Below are 15,663 nucleotides of genomic sequence, written 5' to 3'. Positions count from 1 at the left end.
CAAGAATAAACAAAGTCTGAAAAATAGCACTTGAACTCTATAGTGACTAGTTCTATTTTAGTATATTAAATTCAGAACTAGACTTTTACTGTCCTAACACACTCTGAATTTTTGTGAAGCATGTTTATTAAATGCTTGAGAGAAGCCAGTACATAGGTAGAAATGTTATTACTTTAAAGAAAATACAGAGGCAGTATTTAACAAGGTAAAATTAGATTTGGAAGATCAGTTAGTCTTGTACTTTCTGTGTTTTTTATTAAAAATTAATACAGTCACTCTTGGTTGAACTTAAAATTCTGTTTTGTTCCCCACTCAGGAAAATTATGAACGAATGAAAGCACTGGTAGCTGAACTACAAGAACATGCAGAAAAAATCAGATTAGGTAAGTATCATTTTTGAATAAAAAACCAAACTTACTTAATTTGGTACAAAAAGCAGTGTTGTTCTTTGCAATTTTTCCCCTATAACTGTCGTTCATGAATCAGTTGATTCAGATACAGCATACTTTCTGGGTTATAGCTCACTCTTGTTGGGAGGGGCCTGAAACTGAACACAGGGTTCGAGGTGCAGCCTCACCTGTGCCACAAACAAAGGGATGGACCCTGCCCTGGTCCTGCTGGCCACACTATTGCTGATACAGGTGTCATGGTTTGAGAGCCCCAAAATCCAATTCTCCGGTCCTAGCCTCCCTCCCTCATCTCAACCCAGTGTGAGATGGGTTTTCCAGACACCACATGAGACTCAAAATGGGGGGAAGGGAATATATATTACAATGACTGTACAGATAAAATATTACAATACATTACACATACAACCTCAACTATCTCTACCATGACAAAACAGTATTTACAATGGATCAAATCTCTTCTCCCTTCTAAATAAAAGTCCAGGAGGGAAGAAGGAAGAGATCCTTTCCACTCTCAGAGCAGCAATGTCTCTAAGGCAGCAGGCTCTCTTCATGCAGCAGCTGTAGCTGGGTCTCTGCCAGTACACACGAGGGGGTATCCAAGCCCCTCTCGGCCCTTCGTCTCCAAGCGAGGGTCTTCTCTTCCGTGGGCTGCGTTCACCCGGACAAAGGTCCCTTCACTACGTCGTATCAACGAAGTACAGGAGCCTTCGTGACGGTCCCTGTCTTCAGGGGATTCAAGCCCCCTTGCAGAGCTCCCGTGCTCTGACTCAAAACTGCCAGCTTGGCAGTAGCAGGGGAGGCCACCCCTCCGCATTCCTTCTCTGAGCTTTTCAGCTCCTTTCTGCAGTGCTGTAGCACTCCAGGACTCTTTCAAGTAAGAGTCCATCATCCTCCTCTCTCTAGGAGGGGTCTCCAAGGAGTTTGGGGGGTTTTGCTCAGTTCTTACCCAAACACACTCTCTCTCTCTCTCTCTCTCTCTCTCTCTCTCTCTCTCTCTCTCTCTCTCTCTCTCTCTCTCTCTCTCAGTGTGTAGAGCTTATTCCTCTCTCTGCTGCTGGCTCTCGTCTCTCAGACAACTCTGTGTCTTCCTGCTTGACTGCATCCTTGTTTGCTGCTTCTCTCTTATCTCTTCTGGCTCTCTGCCACTTTTCCTCAGTCAGTGCTGTTCTGCCGCTGCTGCTGCTCACGGTGGAAAAACAACTACCTTCTCAGCTACAGATACGTAGCCCAGTCTTACACTGTTCCAAGTCCCTGTAGCCCCCAGCCAGGGGCTGGGGGGGTTCAGAGCCCCCTGTGGGGCTGAGGGCCCCTTAGCTCATGGCTTTCACAACATGGCCACCTCTCCAACAACAACTACCACAACTACTTTCTTTTCTGGTCTGCTTGAGATATGTTTATATTTTGCAAAAGGGCTCATTGGCTCAAACCTCAAGGGTCACCACTCCCTGGGGGTTTACCATTTTATAGCTTCAGGGGGAAAACTGTTTTCCCACCACCACAACAGGCCAGGATGCCATTGGCCTTCTTGGCCACCTGGGCACCCTGCTGGATCATGTTCAGCCAGGCAGCTTTCCATCTGCTCTTCCCCAGCCTGCAGCATATCATGGGGTTGTTGTAACCCAAATGCAGGTCCTGACACTTGGCCTTTTTGAACCTCACACCATTGATCTTGACCCATTGATCCAGCCTGTCCAGATCCCTCTGTAGAGCCTTCCTAACCGCCAGCAGATCAACACTCCTTTTCAACTTGGTATAGTCTGTGAACTTACTGAGGATGCACTTGATCCCCTTGTCCAGATTGTTGATAAAGTTACTAAACAGGTCTGGCCACAAAACTGAGTCCTAGGGAACCTCACTTGTGACCAGCCGTGAGCTGGATTTACCTCCATTCGCCACCACTCTTTGAGCCAGGTGTCCAGGCAGGTTTTTACCCAGCAAATGGTGCACCTATCCAAACCATGAGCAGACAGTTTCTCCAGGAGAATGCTGTGGGAAACAACCAACATCCAAAGCCTTTCCCTCATCTAGTATATGGGTCACCCTGTTATAGGAGATCAGGTTGGTCAGGCAGGGCCTGCCTTTGCTAAATCCGTATGGCTGAGCCTCATCCCCTTGTTTTCCTCTACATGCTGTGTAATGGCCTTCAAGATGACTACTCCATGACCTTCCCCAACACTGAGGTCAGACTGACAGGGCAATAATTCCCCAGATCCTCCTTCTGGCTCTTCTTATAGACGGGTGGTTGCATTGGCCAACCTCCAGTCAACTGGGACCTCCCTGGTTAGCCAGGACTGGTGGGAAATGATGGAAAGTGCCTCTGTGAGCTGTTCTGCCAGGTCTCTCAGTACCCTTAGATGTATCCCACCTGCCCCCATAAACCTGTGTGTGTCTGAGTGGTGTAGCAAGTTGTTACTCAGTTCCCCTTGGATTATAGGGTCTTTAGTTTGCTCCCTGCCCCTGTCTTCCAGCTCAGTGGACTGGGTGTCCAGAGAAAACTGGTCTGGTCAAGACTAAGGCAAAGAAGGCATTAAGTACCTCTGCTTTTTCCTCATCCTTTGTGACTATGTTTCCCCATGCATTCAATAAAGGATGAGGATTCACCTTTGCCCTCCTTTTTTTGAGTGGGTCTTTTCAAAGTTCCTGGCTGTAGTTGTGCTGGCAGAGAGAAGCAAGTGTGTAGTAGTTTAAAAGATTGAAGTCTGTGTTTCTTCTTTTTGACTTGTAAGACTTACCTGAGTGAGTTATAGTTAAATGCAGTTAATGGAGACAATAATATAAATGCTTAACTATGCTGCCAGAGGTTGAGCATGTAGCTTTAATTCTCCCCTTCTTGTGACTATCATGATACTAGTTTGTCTTTTCATATACTGTTTCTTATGTAATGCAGTTTCTTTTACAAGTTTGGAATGGAGCACAGTTAAGATCTTGTGCTTAGTGCTTTTTCTTGCTTGCTGTGCAAAAAGGTCCAGGATTTCATGAGGAGATGCTGAAGCCCATGGACTACTTCTGTCTCTTATGGGTGCAGAATCTGCAAGAACAGGCAAACATACAACAGTGAAGAAGGCAATTCAGTGTGCGGCTCATGAACTAACGATCATGGCCTTCTTCACTGCTGCGTGTTTGCCTGTTCTTGCCTGTTACACAGTGACAGGACAAGAACTTAGTCCTCATCTTTTCTACGTCTGAGTGGGCTCTACCAGGATGTTAATACATGGTTTTGAGTGATATCAGTTGAAATTGCTTTGCCTGTCATTTAAGTATATGAGAAGAATTAGGTACTTACCTTAATACTGTTGAAGGATGTGTACAATATCTTTACATTTAATTCTCATTCTATGGAATAGAGGCTAGTGCAGGTTAGAGTGTGCTGATGTTGGAAGAGGAATGTTCAAGAGATTGGCTACAGGGCCTGGGGAGTAAGCATTTGTGAAGAGGAGGAGTGCACAGAGATGACAGAAGTCCCAAGATGAAAATTATTTTTGCAGCATCGCTCAGTGTAGAGGGGAAAGGCAAGATCGAGGTCAGAGAAAATGTAGTTATGATGTGGGATGTTAAAAACATGGATGAGAGTAGTAACTTTGTGGATGTTGTATCATAAGAAACTTGTACAGAAAGAATTTACAAGATTTAGGCTTAGGCTGGATATACAGACCTAATGAGCAGGCTGAATTGGAAATAAATTGTGGACTTCTGGCATGCCTGATGGGTGGGAAAAGATGTGTGTAGTGATCAGGGAATGAGATAGGGTGGGAGAAAGGTCTTGAAAGGTAGGCTTAAAGCTCTGTTTCAGTGATACCTAGCTGACAGAGAAATCCTGGAGTCTCAGGAGAAATGTTAGCAAAATAGCCCCTTCTTTATTTTGGACAGGGAGACAATTTTAGAGTGATGAGGTGAATCAGTGATCTGTCTACACAGAGAGACAATGTTTGTACAAGCTGTTGTTATAAAGAGGCTGAGGTGTGTCTACAAATCTTAAGTATCGAATGACACAAGGCTCTAGAGAGCAGAAGATATGATTTAGGATGACCTTGAGTGAAGGGTTGAAATGAGACAAATATAAACTTGATATTAAATGCTGTGTGCCTAAACTCTGCTTACAGTTTTGGCATGATCTAAGGAAATTAATCTAGATTGTGTTGGGTCATTCAGGATTGGATTCAGCATAGCTATTCTGAATCAGTTCTAGGAAATAGTATTTTCTGAAGTTCTACTGCTGTGCTTTTATCTCTGTGTGTTTTCTGCCCTCCTGTTTGTTGCCAAGAAGTGGGGGAAAAGTTTCAGACAACTGTGTTTATTAAAATCTTTACCTCAGAACTAACTATTAAAAATGAGGGGGCAAATAGAGTAACATTCTAAAAAGCAAGCATTTTTATCAGTACCTTAAATATGTTTGAAGTGGAAACCATTATTTACTAAATTCGTTATTGAGGTCTGTGCTTCAAAAAATGGGAGCTTATCAGCACTTCCATTCTAAGTTTTAATATAAGTGGTGATTTATCTCTCTGTGTCCATAGAAAAAGTGACAATTTACTGTTGTATCACAGGAGGTGGAGAAAAAGCTCGTCAGCGTCACACATCAAGAGGAAAGCTGTTACCCAGAGAGAGAATTGATAGGCTTATTGATCCTGGGTAGGTACTTCTTTTTTTTCTTCAACACTTCAGATTCTCTTTTGCAGGTCAATACTACAACGGGCTTCTTTACTCTTTAGTTTCCATAAGCACTGGCAAATAACACCACTGAAATTTTACAGAGGTGTTCTTTGAAATACTCATCTCTTTTTTAAAAAAACCCACAAACCTCATTTTTTAAAGTGTAACCTTTTAAGTGAGATCCAATGACAAATATAGCCAGTTAGTTTTTAAAATTTTGTTTTATTTGTCATTATTCAGTTCCCCGTTCTTGGAGTTTTCCCAGTTTGCTGGTTACCAGTTGTACGGTGATGAGGAGGTACCTGCAGGAGGCATTATCACGGGCATTGGACGAGTATCTGGGTGAGGACTTCCAGTCATCTGCATTACTGATGTTATGAAAAAGGAGAAGGTGTAATTTTATTCAGTTTCCAGCGTTAATCTGTTAGCATTTTTAGCATTTCGTTTCTGATACCCAAAAAATGAACAAAGTTGGTGTCTCAATATGTTCGGTCTTGGCTAAAAGAGAGTGAGTTTTTTTGGTTAGGTTTTTTTTTTTATGTGTTGTGTTGGGGTTTATTTATTTGTGGTTTGATTTGGGGGTTTTTTTGTTTAGTAAGTGTATCCCATATTAAAACAGAACACATTATAGAGTTTCTGGTATTGAATGAAGGAAAGAGATTAGTGCATTTGTAAAGAATTTTAAAAAAACAGGGGGATATTTTCGTCTAAAAAGTAGTTTTTCTTACTTAAAGTACCTCCAATACTATTCTTGAAATTAATTATGATGCTATACAGCATAATGGAACGGGATATCATAGCACTGAGGCCACTGTTACAGTGTGCAGTTTACAGAACGCAGGTGAGAAAGAGCTCTCAGAGCATCAGGACTTCAAGCATCCTTGGCATGTTGCAGTTCTTAAACAACATACATACCTACTCATTAGAAATGTTTTACTCTCTCATAAACTCGTTTTATTTTTAGGGTGGAATGCTTGATTGTTGCTAATGATGCAACTGTCAAAGGTGGTACCTATTATCCCATCACTGTTAAGAAACACTTACGTGCTCAAGAAATTGCAATGCAAAATCATCTCCCTTGCCTTTATTTGGGTAAGTCCTATTGCAAAAATAGCAAATGTCCTGTGTTAAGGGCAGCTCATGTGTCCCCAGATCTGACTAACCAGGAATGTATTTAAGACACGCATTTTCAAATCTATTTTCATTAATACTGTGTTACCTCTGCAGATTGGTGGCACATCTTAACTGGAGGGTATTTATAGGTTCTCAGCACTATCTTCTGCACTGCTGTAGGAGCAGGTTCAGATGTAACTGTTAACACTGTATAACTTCTTTCTTATTTCTTTCCCTTTTGTAGTGAAGGAACAATGTTTCCTGTAGTCTCATGCAGTCAATTTCAATTCCAGTTAAAAAGTACATTCTGGTGGAGCATGTAGCTGTATGAGAGAACATGCTAAATAAATAAAAATAACCTCAGTAATAGTTTGGATCAACAGATTTTTGAAATTTGGGATTAATTTTACTGAAGTAGAAATTGTATATTATTTTTCATTTTGAGTTTAGTCTATTACATCAATATTTAGCCAGACCTTCCTGTAAGTATGTATACTTTTATTAAAGATTAAGATCAGAGTACCAAGCATCTTAGTATACTACGAGTAGTATTTTTATAGCCTGTTTTTATACAAATTCAAGAGGTTTCTGCCAATGTAGACAGCAGTAAGAGAGTGTGTATTCCTGTGGATTCTGTGTACATCAGCGTCAGAGGAGAAAGACCCCTCTACTGTCTCCATTTAAAAAAATAGGGTGGGTTATTCCTTGTCTGTTTGGCTTAACCTAGAAGCTGACATAGCAGCAGAGGGGCAATAATCAGTTTGCCAGTGTGGATGCTTGTGCTGGTTAAAAAGTCAGCATAAATGTAGGTCCTGGACAGCATAGGTGTTTGTAGTTTCTTGCCCTGCTGGCAGGTTAAGCATGCAAATAATACCAAGAGAAGGATTAGGAGAAGGGTGAAGTTGAAACTATTGGTGAGGTTGATACAGGGACATGGGGTGTAGCATTTGTGGAATTGCCATAGAGAGTCTTGGAGGAAAGGGGAGGGCTAAATTTTATCTTGGTTGTTAAAAAAACAAGAAGAAACTTTGCTTGTGTCCTTCTCTGGATACGTCTCATGACAGGATGTATTTTCATTAATTGGGATTGGAGAGGTAGCTGCTGCTGGAAACCTGTAAGCTGAAGGGCACATCATAAGGCAAGGATATGCAATAAATGAATCTTCCTGAAGATAGTTTAAGGTCTTTGGTATGAAGTATAATCAGGGTATGAAAGTACACATGCTTGCACCTTTTGAACTCATTAGTGGTTAGTCATGCTTTTTTTCTGGAACTTGTGACAGAATTGCAATAGAACAATGGAGTTAAAATTGTACATTGAAAGTGTTCTTAGTTTTAAAGTTCTGCAGTAAGATGAGTTTAAAAGTTTGTATACGGAGGCACGCTTGCATCTTCAAGCACATCTCAGTTTATTTTCCATGAAAATGATTGGGATAGATGTGATTTTGGAAGGGGGTGTTTACTATTTTTCTTCTCCCCTCCCTTTCCCCCCCAAAAGAATGTCCTGACGTACCTAGATTCATGGAAATATACGTAGTGTTAGTGATAGTAGTTGCTGTATTTTTTAAATAACATGCAGATACTTTACCAACAACTTAAGTGTATAACACTGTTCAAAGGCATGTTCATATATTTTTGTTCACTCTAGTTGATTCAGGAGGAGCAAATTTACCTCGTCAAGCGGAAGTATTTCCAGATCGAGATCACTTTGGCCGTATTTTCTATAATCAAGCAGTCATGTCCTCACAAGGAATTCCACAGGTAATTTGCTTTTACCTAAGAATTAAATGTACTAACCATTTTTTATGCCTGCTGCCATTATCTGTTTTCAAGGCTTGTACCCATGCTTTGTTTTTGACAGCACTGTGCTGTGCTAACCTGGGGACTGGAAGTGCTGTAAACACAGTAACTGTGCACAAGAAGTCATTATAATTTTGAAGAAGCTGTCTTCTTTCTTAGTCTTAGTGTTAATGACCTGACCCACCTGCTCCTGTCTTGGAGTAGGAGAAAAATGGACTTGACAGCATGGTGTGTAGGGCCATTTGAGGAAGCACTAGGAAATCTCTTGGAACAGTTGATTATCCTGCATCAGTGTTGTAAAGGTGAGGACCCCTTTGATGATGGCTAGTAAATGAGACACACTTTTAACTAACAAAGGTATGCATATATTTATATATCCATTTTATACAGTGATGTACCTTATGATAAAACTGCCCTAACAGTGAGGTAAATTTTCTGATGCATAAAATGACTGTTAGTCACAGTTCATGGATTCAGAGGTGATTTTATGTCATGGTTCTTTGAGGAATACGTAGAGATCAATTTTTTGATGCAGAGGGTGTGCTAGGGGAAGTGCAATTCTGGATCTCTTACTCATGAAGAGTGTAAAGTGTTTGAGGATGTGACTGCTGATTGGCAGCCGTGGCTGTGGTGAAAGTAGAGGGCAGAGTGTAAGGTCCCAATGGAGTTGAGGAAGGCAGGTAACAGAATAAAGACTGTAAAGGAATTGTCAGCAGGGACCTGTGAGAAGCTGCCAGGGAGGAATCCATGGTCTTTGAAGATAACCTCACCCAAATAAAGGAACACTACAGGAAAGCAAACAACTAGGTAGTTCCTAACAGAATTGCTATCTAATCAGTCAACTCACAGACTCTTCATATGGTTTTGTAGCCCCCTCATATGTGTGCCTCATACTCCTTTTTGCAGACCAAAAAAAATTCAAGCTTGCTTAGCTGTTCTTCCTGCAGAAAGCGTTCCTTACCTCTGGTGGTCCTAGCTTGTCATCTTTTTCAGATCTCGTTGTATTTTTTTTGACATGAAGGAGACAGACTGCAGCAGAAGTCCTTAATACAAGTCAGAAAAGGGAAATTGTGATGAACTTACCAGAACTTCCAGTTCTGAACACCAGTTCTCCAAACTAGTCTTCTTTGATCCCAAGGGAGAGCAGACAGCTTCCCACTTGTAGCACTGACTCACAGCAAAGTTCATTTGATCCTGCAGAACTCTTTCTGTTTACCAGAGGAAAGTACATACCAGTTTCCAACAGCAATAACAAAAAAAATATATTGTTTGAAGCCTGCATTCTTTATGGGCATCTAGAAGTGCTCAGAGCAAAAAGAAGTTACGATCATAAATCCAGGTTCTCTTTTGGGCCTGACAGTGACATATACAATCCTGACAGATTAATCTATGGCTAATTACACTGAGAGCTAAGGAATGCAGAACATTAAAAAATTATTCAACCTCTGTTTCCTATTTAATAAGAACAGCAAAATCTATTCTGGGTAAGAATTAGGTCACACATACTGTGGAACTTGAGATGGCAATATTTATTTTCAAGAAAAAGAAATTCTCAACCATATTTTGAAAACCTGGAAGAGGCAGTCATCATTCTTCCAAAGGGCTGGGTTACAGTTTAATTTCTGGGTGCCTGCAATCTGCTTTGAGGTTCTCCTAAGTTACATGTCATAGCAGTTACTTCACCTCACATTGTCTGAGGATAGGCTGTCACACACTCCAGTAGCCCTGGCAATGCTATGACACAAACCCTACCATAACCCCACTATCCAGTGTTCTTTTCCACCTGCCCTGGGGACCTGGGGTGCCACGATTCCAGTTACTTGCACAACTGATTCCACTGAGGCATTAGACAGGAGCTTCTTCATGTGGGAAGGAGGTAGTAGAAGCCAATACTTCCTTTCAGAGTGAAGCATATGCACCAGTCTAGGATACAGTGTTCCATCTGACTCCTTACATTGGCTTTGCAGGATTTTCAAGGAAAAATCCTTAAAAATCCCTTTTTTTGTTACCTTGAAACCTTTTTGGCACATTTTGGAAGCAAGTCAGACTTCAAATCTTCAACCATCTTTTCCTCTGCCAAATAATCCTGAAATCCATTGCCTTCAGAGAAATCCAAGGCTGAAGATTCTAACAACACACTAAATCTGTTTAGGAGGTATGACATAATATACATTCTCTAGTTTTTTCCAATAATAGAAGTGGAGCAGCGTTAGTGATTAGGTAGATCTCCAGAGAAAAGCAGTGTTTAGATAGAAAAAAAATATTTAGGAAAAAAGACACTTTATAAGCTGGTCATCATCAGTGCAGAGTTACTGCTCGGTCTAGGTTGTACTTTACATTTATATGTGTGATTAAAATTGGTCCTAGTGTTTTTGTAGAACAGCAAGTCTCAAAGGAGATCATCACAAAGTGACCAGGAGAAGGTGATGTTTTGCTGGAGAAGTTTTTTAGGACAAGTCTTGGAAAACCTTATTTTTGCTAGAGAGTTCAGTTATGATCTGCTGTAAGAGTAATGATTTTTAGATGTTATGTCAAAGATGAATATGTGTACCCAGTTTGCAAGGCTGAAATTACTGATGTTTGTTAGGCAAGACCTTTCTAGAAATGCCTGGCCCTAAAGTCATACTGGTGTTTTCTGGAATATCTTGAAACATATTTAATGTATTTGTAAAGTTCCATAAAAAGTTGAATTTGTTTTTCTTTCAATTGCCATATAGTGTTGTATTAGGAGTAATTGTACTCCTGTACAATAAAAACTAAATGTAAGAAAGATTTGCCTTTTAATAAAACACATTTCTCTTTGTTACAACACTGATGAAAGTTAAATTTTCTAGCTATGACACCGATGAAAGTTTATCTTTCTCTAAATGTTTATTGAAGACTGGGAAAAATGTTTTACTGAAGTACTTCCTTTATTTAAAGGATGTAATAAGGCTGCATTTTGTTTGGGAGATGGATCTATCCTTTGTTTCATTCCAAAAAGGCACTGTTAACATCTGTAAATTTATTATGGATCCTGTGCTAACTGATTGTGGTAGCTAGAACCATTTTCCCTGTCTGAGAGGATATTTCATTAGAAAACGGAATTAGGAAGTTATGCTCTCTCTGATTTCCACTCTGGTTAATTCTTCTGATATGGGAGTCTGGATGTCATTAGTTTCCTACCTACTGTTCTGTGTTTTGACCTGCCTGAAGGTCTGTTTCATCAGTTCATTAGCTCTTTTCAATTTTGCCCTTTAAAGTGCTTGCTTTTTTTTCTTTTTTTATTTTCCAGTTGCTGATGGTGCTTTTAATTTCCCCCTCCACTTTTACCTGTGACTAATTTGTTATACACCTAATACAGTTTAAATTGTGTTGTTTTCTGTATGGCTGTGAATCAGAAAGCTGTGATTAGCTTCTAATTTGCAGCTTCCTGAGTTCTCTCACACTCATATGCTGCATGGATAAAATGGGGACCTGATCAGTGGATATGAAATACTGGATGTGCAGTTAGGACTCTTGATTTTTATTGCACCTGCCAATAACTTCTATGTCATAATTCAAAGAATGAAGTCAAGAAGTAAGACATTTTTTGAGAATTTGGAGTTGTGCTATTTAACAGGTAGGTTTTATTTTTTCCAGTATATACATATTCCAGTTTTTATGTTGGAAAAAATAACACCTGAGTTTAAATTTAAATGAGGGCACGTTTTTCAGCAAAAGCATGGCAAAATTAAGAGTAGGAAAAAACCACAAATCCTAGGGAAAAGTGTCAAACAAACGTCTGTTGCCAAAGTTTCTCCCGTTTCTGTAGACTTATGTTGTATTCACCAGGAGTTATTTATTAAGTGCACAACAGAAATATTGCAGATTAATCATGTGACTCTGAATATAGTTTAAGATACTGTTTGAGAAACTGTTTGCTGAAAAAGCTGTTTGATTTTATCGTAGCAGGTCAACATAGTTCATTTACTCCTGCTTTAGATTTGGGTAATGTGATTTGGAAGTTTCATTTTTCTGTGTACTGTTTTCTTCTAAGAGCAAACATTAAATTATTATTTAACAGAGAAGACTACCTGATGTTGCTTTAGAAATATCTTGAAACAAACTTAATATAAAATAATGGTATTTACTGGAGGTTTTTTAGATTTTTTTTTTGTGTGTGTCTGTGTGTGATTGTGAAAGAAGGTGTTTCTTACTGTCTGCTTTTTCATGAGTATTCCTTTTCTTCTATTCTACAAGTGTTTTGGAAGGGTCTTTGGAGGTGTTCTCCTGAAGGAGAACTTAAGTGAGAAACTTCACTTTCATGATCGTATAATGTTGTAATATTCATCATATCTGGGCTCAAGCCAGTTTTATTACAGTATCACCAAGATATTACTGGTAGAAGATGTCCATTAGGTAGATGTTCGTGTCAAAATTAGGCAAATAGGTGAAGCAAAGATTGTTCATATTGAAGCCTGTAATGAAATACTCATGCCTTGAAGGGGCAGAGTTAATTAGTTGATCCATTGAGGAACTAAAGTTACAAACTAGTCGATGTGAGGAATTTCCTTCAAAGGATATTAACATCGGTGAAACTATGTCAGTAAGCAACAAGTGAAGCTCTGGCTTGAGCATAAGTACCAAGAGCAACCTCTAGGTTTCGACCTTTTACCATTCATCAGTAAAAAACAAATTTCATGGTAGAATGTGTGTCTCATCAAACATACCACATACATACCTTGTGGTACATAATATATGAATTTTCCAGCAGGGTGGCCTGAAGATCATAGTTTAAAAGACTGTTGGACACTAGAGACATTCCCTGCTTTTAAAGAAAAGCTAAAACATAAAAAACCTTGCTCTATGAGGCAAAAATAATCTCACAGAGAAAAATTTGTACAAAACATTTGCTGTTTTTAAGGGTTGAACAATTCATTAACTTGTGTTTTTGTTTCCCCCCTAGATAGCAGTAGTAATGGGATCCTGTACAGCAGGAGGAGCATACGTACCTGCAATGGCTGATGAAAGTATTATTGTTGGCAAACAGGGAACAATATTCCTGGGAGGGCCACCATTGGTAAGAATACATCAGTTTCTAGTGACAAAGCCCCCCCCCCCCCCCCGTCCCCACCTCCAAAATCAGGCTGCGATAATTGTAGAGCTTAAACAATTGACACATTTCTTGGTGGAGATATTTCCAGATATTCTGTAGATTAGTTTGCATTTTTAAGTGTATCTGAATGTTTATATCCTAAAATAAATCTCTTCTGTCTGTTAGATGTATATGTGTAAATCAGACGGTGTTAAGGTGTTTTTTTTAGTGCTTTTAGATTGCCATGCACGTTTTCAATGATAAAAATGGTCTCTGTATTCAATTTTGTAGTCTCTAGATATGAAGTGAAATTAAAAAAAACATACAGCCATCAAGATCAGAGAAGTTCAAAAGCACAACTGATCAGCTATATTTTATGTCGTTTTACAGACAAAGGAGATGCACTTAGGATGGAGTTTATCATAGTTTTCTTACTTGCTTAGTAAGGAAATTGCTTCTAAGGAAACTGACCTGAAGAACTTTTGTGAATTAAAACTTGCTTTATTGTGGAACTCAGAGTGGAATTTGTGACTGCAAAATTCTGCAGTACAACACAGCTTTAAAATTACAGTAGTTTGGCTCCAGCAAAAAGGAGTGCTTGAATGGGGTTTATTATTTCAGAAACAGCTGTATGTTCAAGTGTAGGCTCAGTTTTATGCCGGTACAAGCAATAATCTTTGCTGACAAAGATAATTTAACACAAGCTTTATGAGAAGAAATGAATTTACAGTAATAAATGTTAGTGCTAGAACTAGCACTGTTCCAGTCTCAATGAATTCTGACTGGATAAACTTGCTTTTTTGGAATAGTCACGTATTTGCCCTGTTGTACAAATTGTTCTGAGGCAGCACGACGGCTCTGTTTTGGTTACAGCCTTTTGGGAACTTAGGTAAGCTGTCTGTGACAAAGCCAAGTGCAAATCACGTGTCTCTCTAGCGTCCTTCCAGCTTGAGCAGGCCTAAATGGAGAAATCGCTTTGTAACAGCATTGTTAGTGAAGATTCTGCTGCCTGCACTGATTCCTGTAGGGAGGTGAAGTCTGTTGGAAGTCACTTCCTTCACCACTTAAGATGCTGGGAAAACATAGCATGTCCCATTAAACTATGGGAAGACAATCACTGACAGATTTATTTGTTGACCAGTTCCTAAGGCGCGATTGCATTCATTTCATTGAAAGCATGAAGAACTTTTCCTGTAATGTCATTTAGTGTTTATTTGTATAGCACTGCTCTCATTTCCACAGGACATTTTTGCATTCCATTCTTTTCCTTTACTTTAGAGTGAATTTTTTTCCCCACTGTGTCATCTTGGTGATAAAAGTGGATTTGGCATTTTGTACCTTTTTTTTTTTCTTCCAAAGTTCAGTTTAAATTCTTATGCAGTTAAAAAAAACCCAAAAGTCTTACCATAACTGCAGAGATTCTTTCCTATGGCTGGGAAATATAATTCATTGTTCCAGAATGTCTTAAATAAATTCAGAATGTAACTGGTATATGGAAAACAGGGACATACCTTTAATTACAAGGGTACTTCGTTGTCTACCCTAATAAAACAAAGCACTTAGTTTGAAGCAATTTATTATTTCAGCAGAGGCTTTCTAAGTTGACAAGAAGAAAAAAGTAGTCAGCAAAAGCAGATGATGTGATTAATAGCACTTATGTAATATAATGCTAATTTATTTATAGCTCATTAGAATTTTAGCTGTTGGAATTCCTTTGGCAATAATGGTTTCAAATGTCTTATGTAGGTTTCTGTTCCTTTTTATCTTGTATTAGTCTTTTTCAGCTTGTTGTTTGTATCTAAACAAAGAAAAATCCTCCTCAAAATTAAGTAATTTTTTTATAAATTTATCACTTTAGGTCTTTGGAGTTTCTTGGTGAAAAGTGGTATAAACATGAATGAAGATATTAGTTGAGAATAGTATTGGTTGAGTAACATTGTGTGATTCATACATCTTTTTATTGAGATAAGAAAATTAGTATGATGAAAGAAATGAGCTTTTTACATCAGGCTGTTAATAACTTGGTTATTGTGTTAAGAATAACTACCCTGTTGCAGGAGCACCTGAGCTGTCTAAGTACAAATGTTTTCTAGGTTCAGGACAGCTCATCATCTTAGAGCCAGTGGCATATAAAGGGCCAGCACTGCCTCTGGGGCTTGCTCAGGTACAGAGTAATTTGTTGCAGAAGTCCAACTAGGAAATCTAAAGGACCCGAGAAAGCACAGCTCTTCTGATGTGGCATGTCCGTTGGCAAGACTGCTGCGGAGTTCAGTGTATCTTGACTACACTCCTGCTTGGAGTTGTGTTAGAGCTGGAAATGTTCTTCAGATCCTGGGAGACCCAGTGGGTGCAATAAATAATGTGTCCTGGAGAACTTACTCAGAGCCAGTTTCTTTCAAGCTCCAGCACTGTGCAGGTACATGAGGCAGCTAATACCCATACTACCCAAGAAGCTGGCCTGCTTGGCAATCATTTAACTTCACAAGGAAATTTAGGTCATACATGGGTATTACTGAGATGTAGTGCATGAGACTTTTGCCAGTATGGGCAGCTGAGTGACCTGAGTCAGGCCTCCAGGGGAAGACTTGAACTGGGCGAGTCAGTGACTGCAAGGAGGTTGTGAAGTTAGACGTGT

The 15,663-nt window shown here is 39.5% G+C and overlaps 1 protein-coding gene across 1 annotated transcript in view; it reads left to right on the top strand.

Annotated features, from left to right (window-relative positions):
- Nucleotides 1-15,663, top strand: part of MCCC2 (methylcrotonyl-CoA carboxylase subunit 2) — a 38,146-nt gene that overhangs the window by 4,146 nt on the left and 18,337 nt on the right. Inside the window, exons 2-7 of the mRNA XM_064640973.1 lie at nt 317-383; nt 4,955-5,039; nt 5,301-5,402; nt 6,025-6,152; nt 7,821-7,933; nt 12,900-13,013. Coding sequence (XP_064497043.1) covers nt 317-383; nt 4,955-5,039; nt 5,301-5,402; nt 6,025-6,152; nt 7,821-7,933; nt 12,900-13,013 — 609 coding nt within the window. The remainder of the gene's footprint in view (nt 1-316; nt 384-4,954; nt 5,040-5,300; nt 5,403-6,024; nt 6,153-7,820; nt 7,934-12,899; nt 13,014-15,663) is intronic.

This window comes from Pseudopipra pipra, chromosome Z (genome assembly GCF_036250125.1).
Source record: "Pseudopipra pipra isolate bDixPip1 chromosome Z, bDixPip1.hap1, whole genome shotgun sequence".
NCBI classification, from domain to species: Eukaryota; Metazoa; Chordata; class Aves; order Passeriformes; family Pipridae; genus Pseudopipra; species Pseudopipra pipra.
Note: the sequence above shows the minus strand (reverse complement) of the source record. Positions and strands in the feature narration are given on the sequence as shown.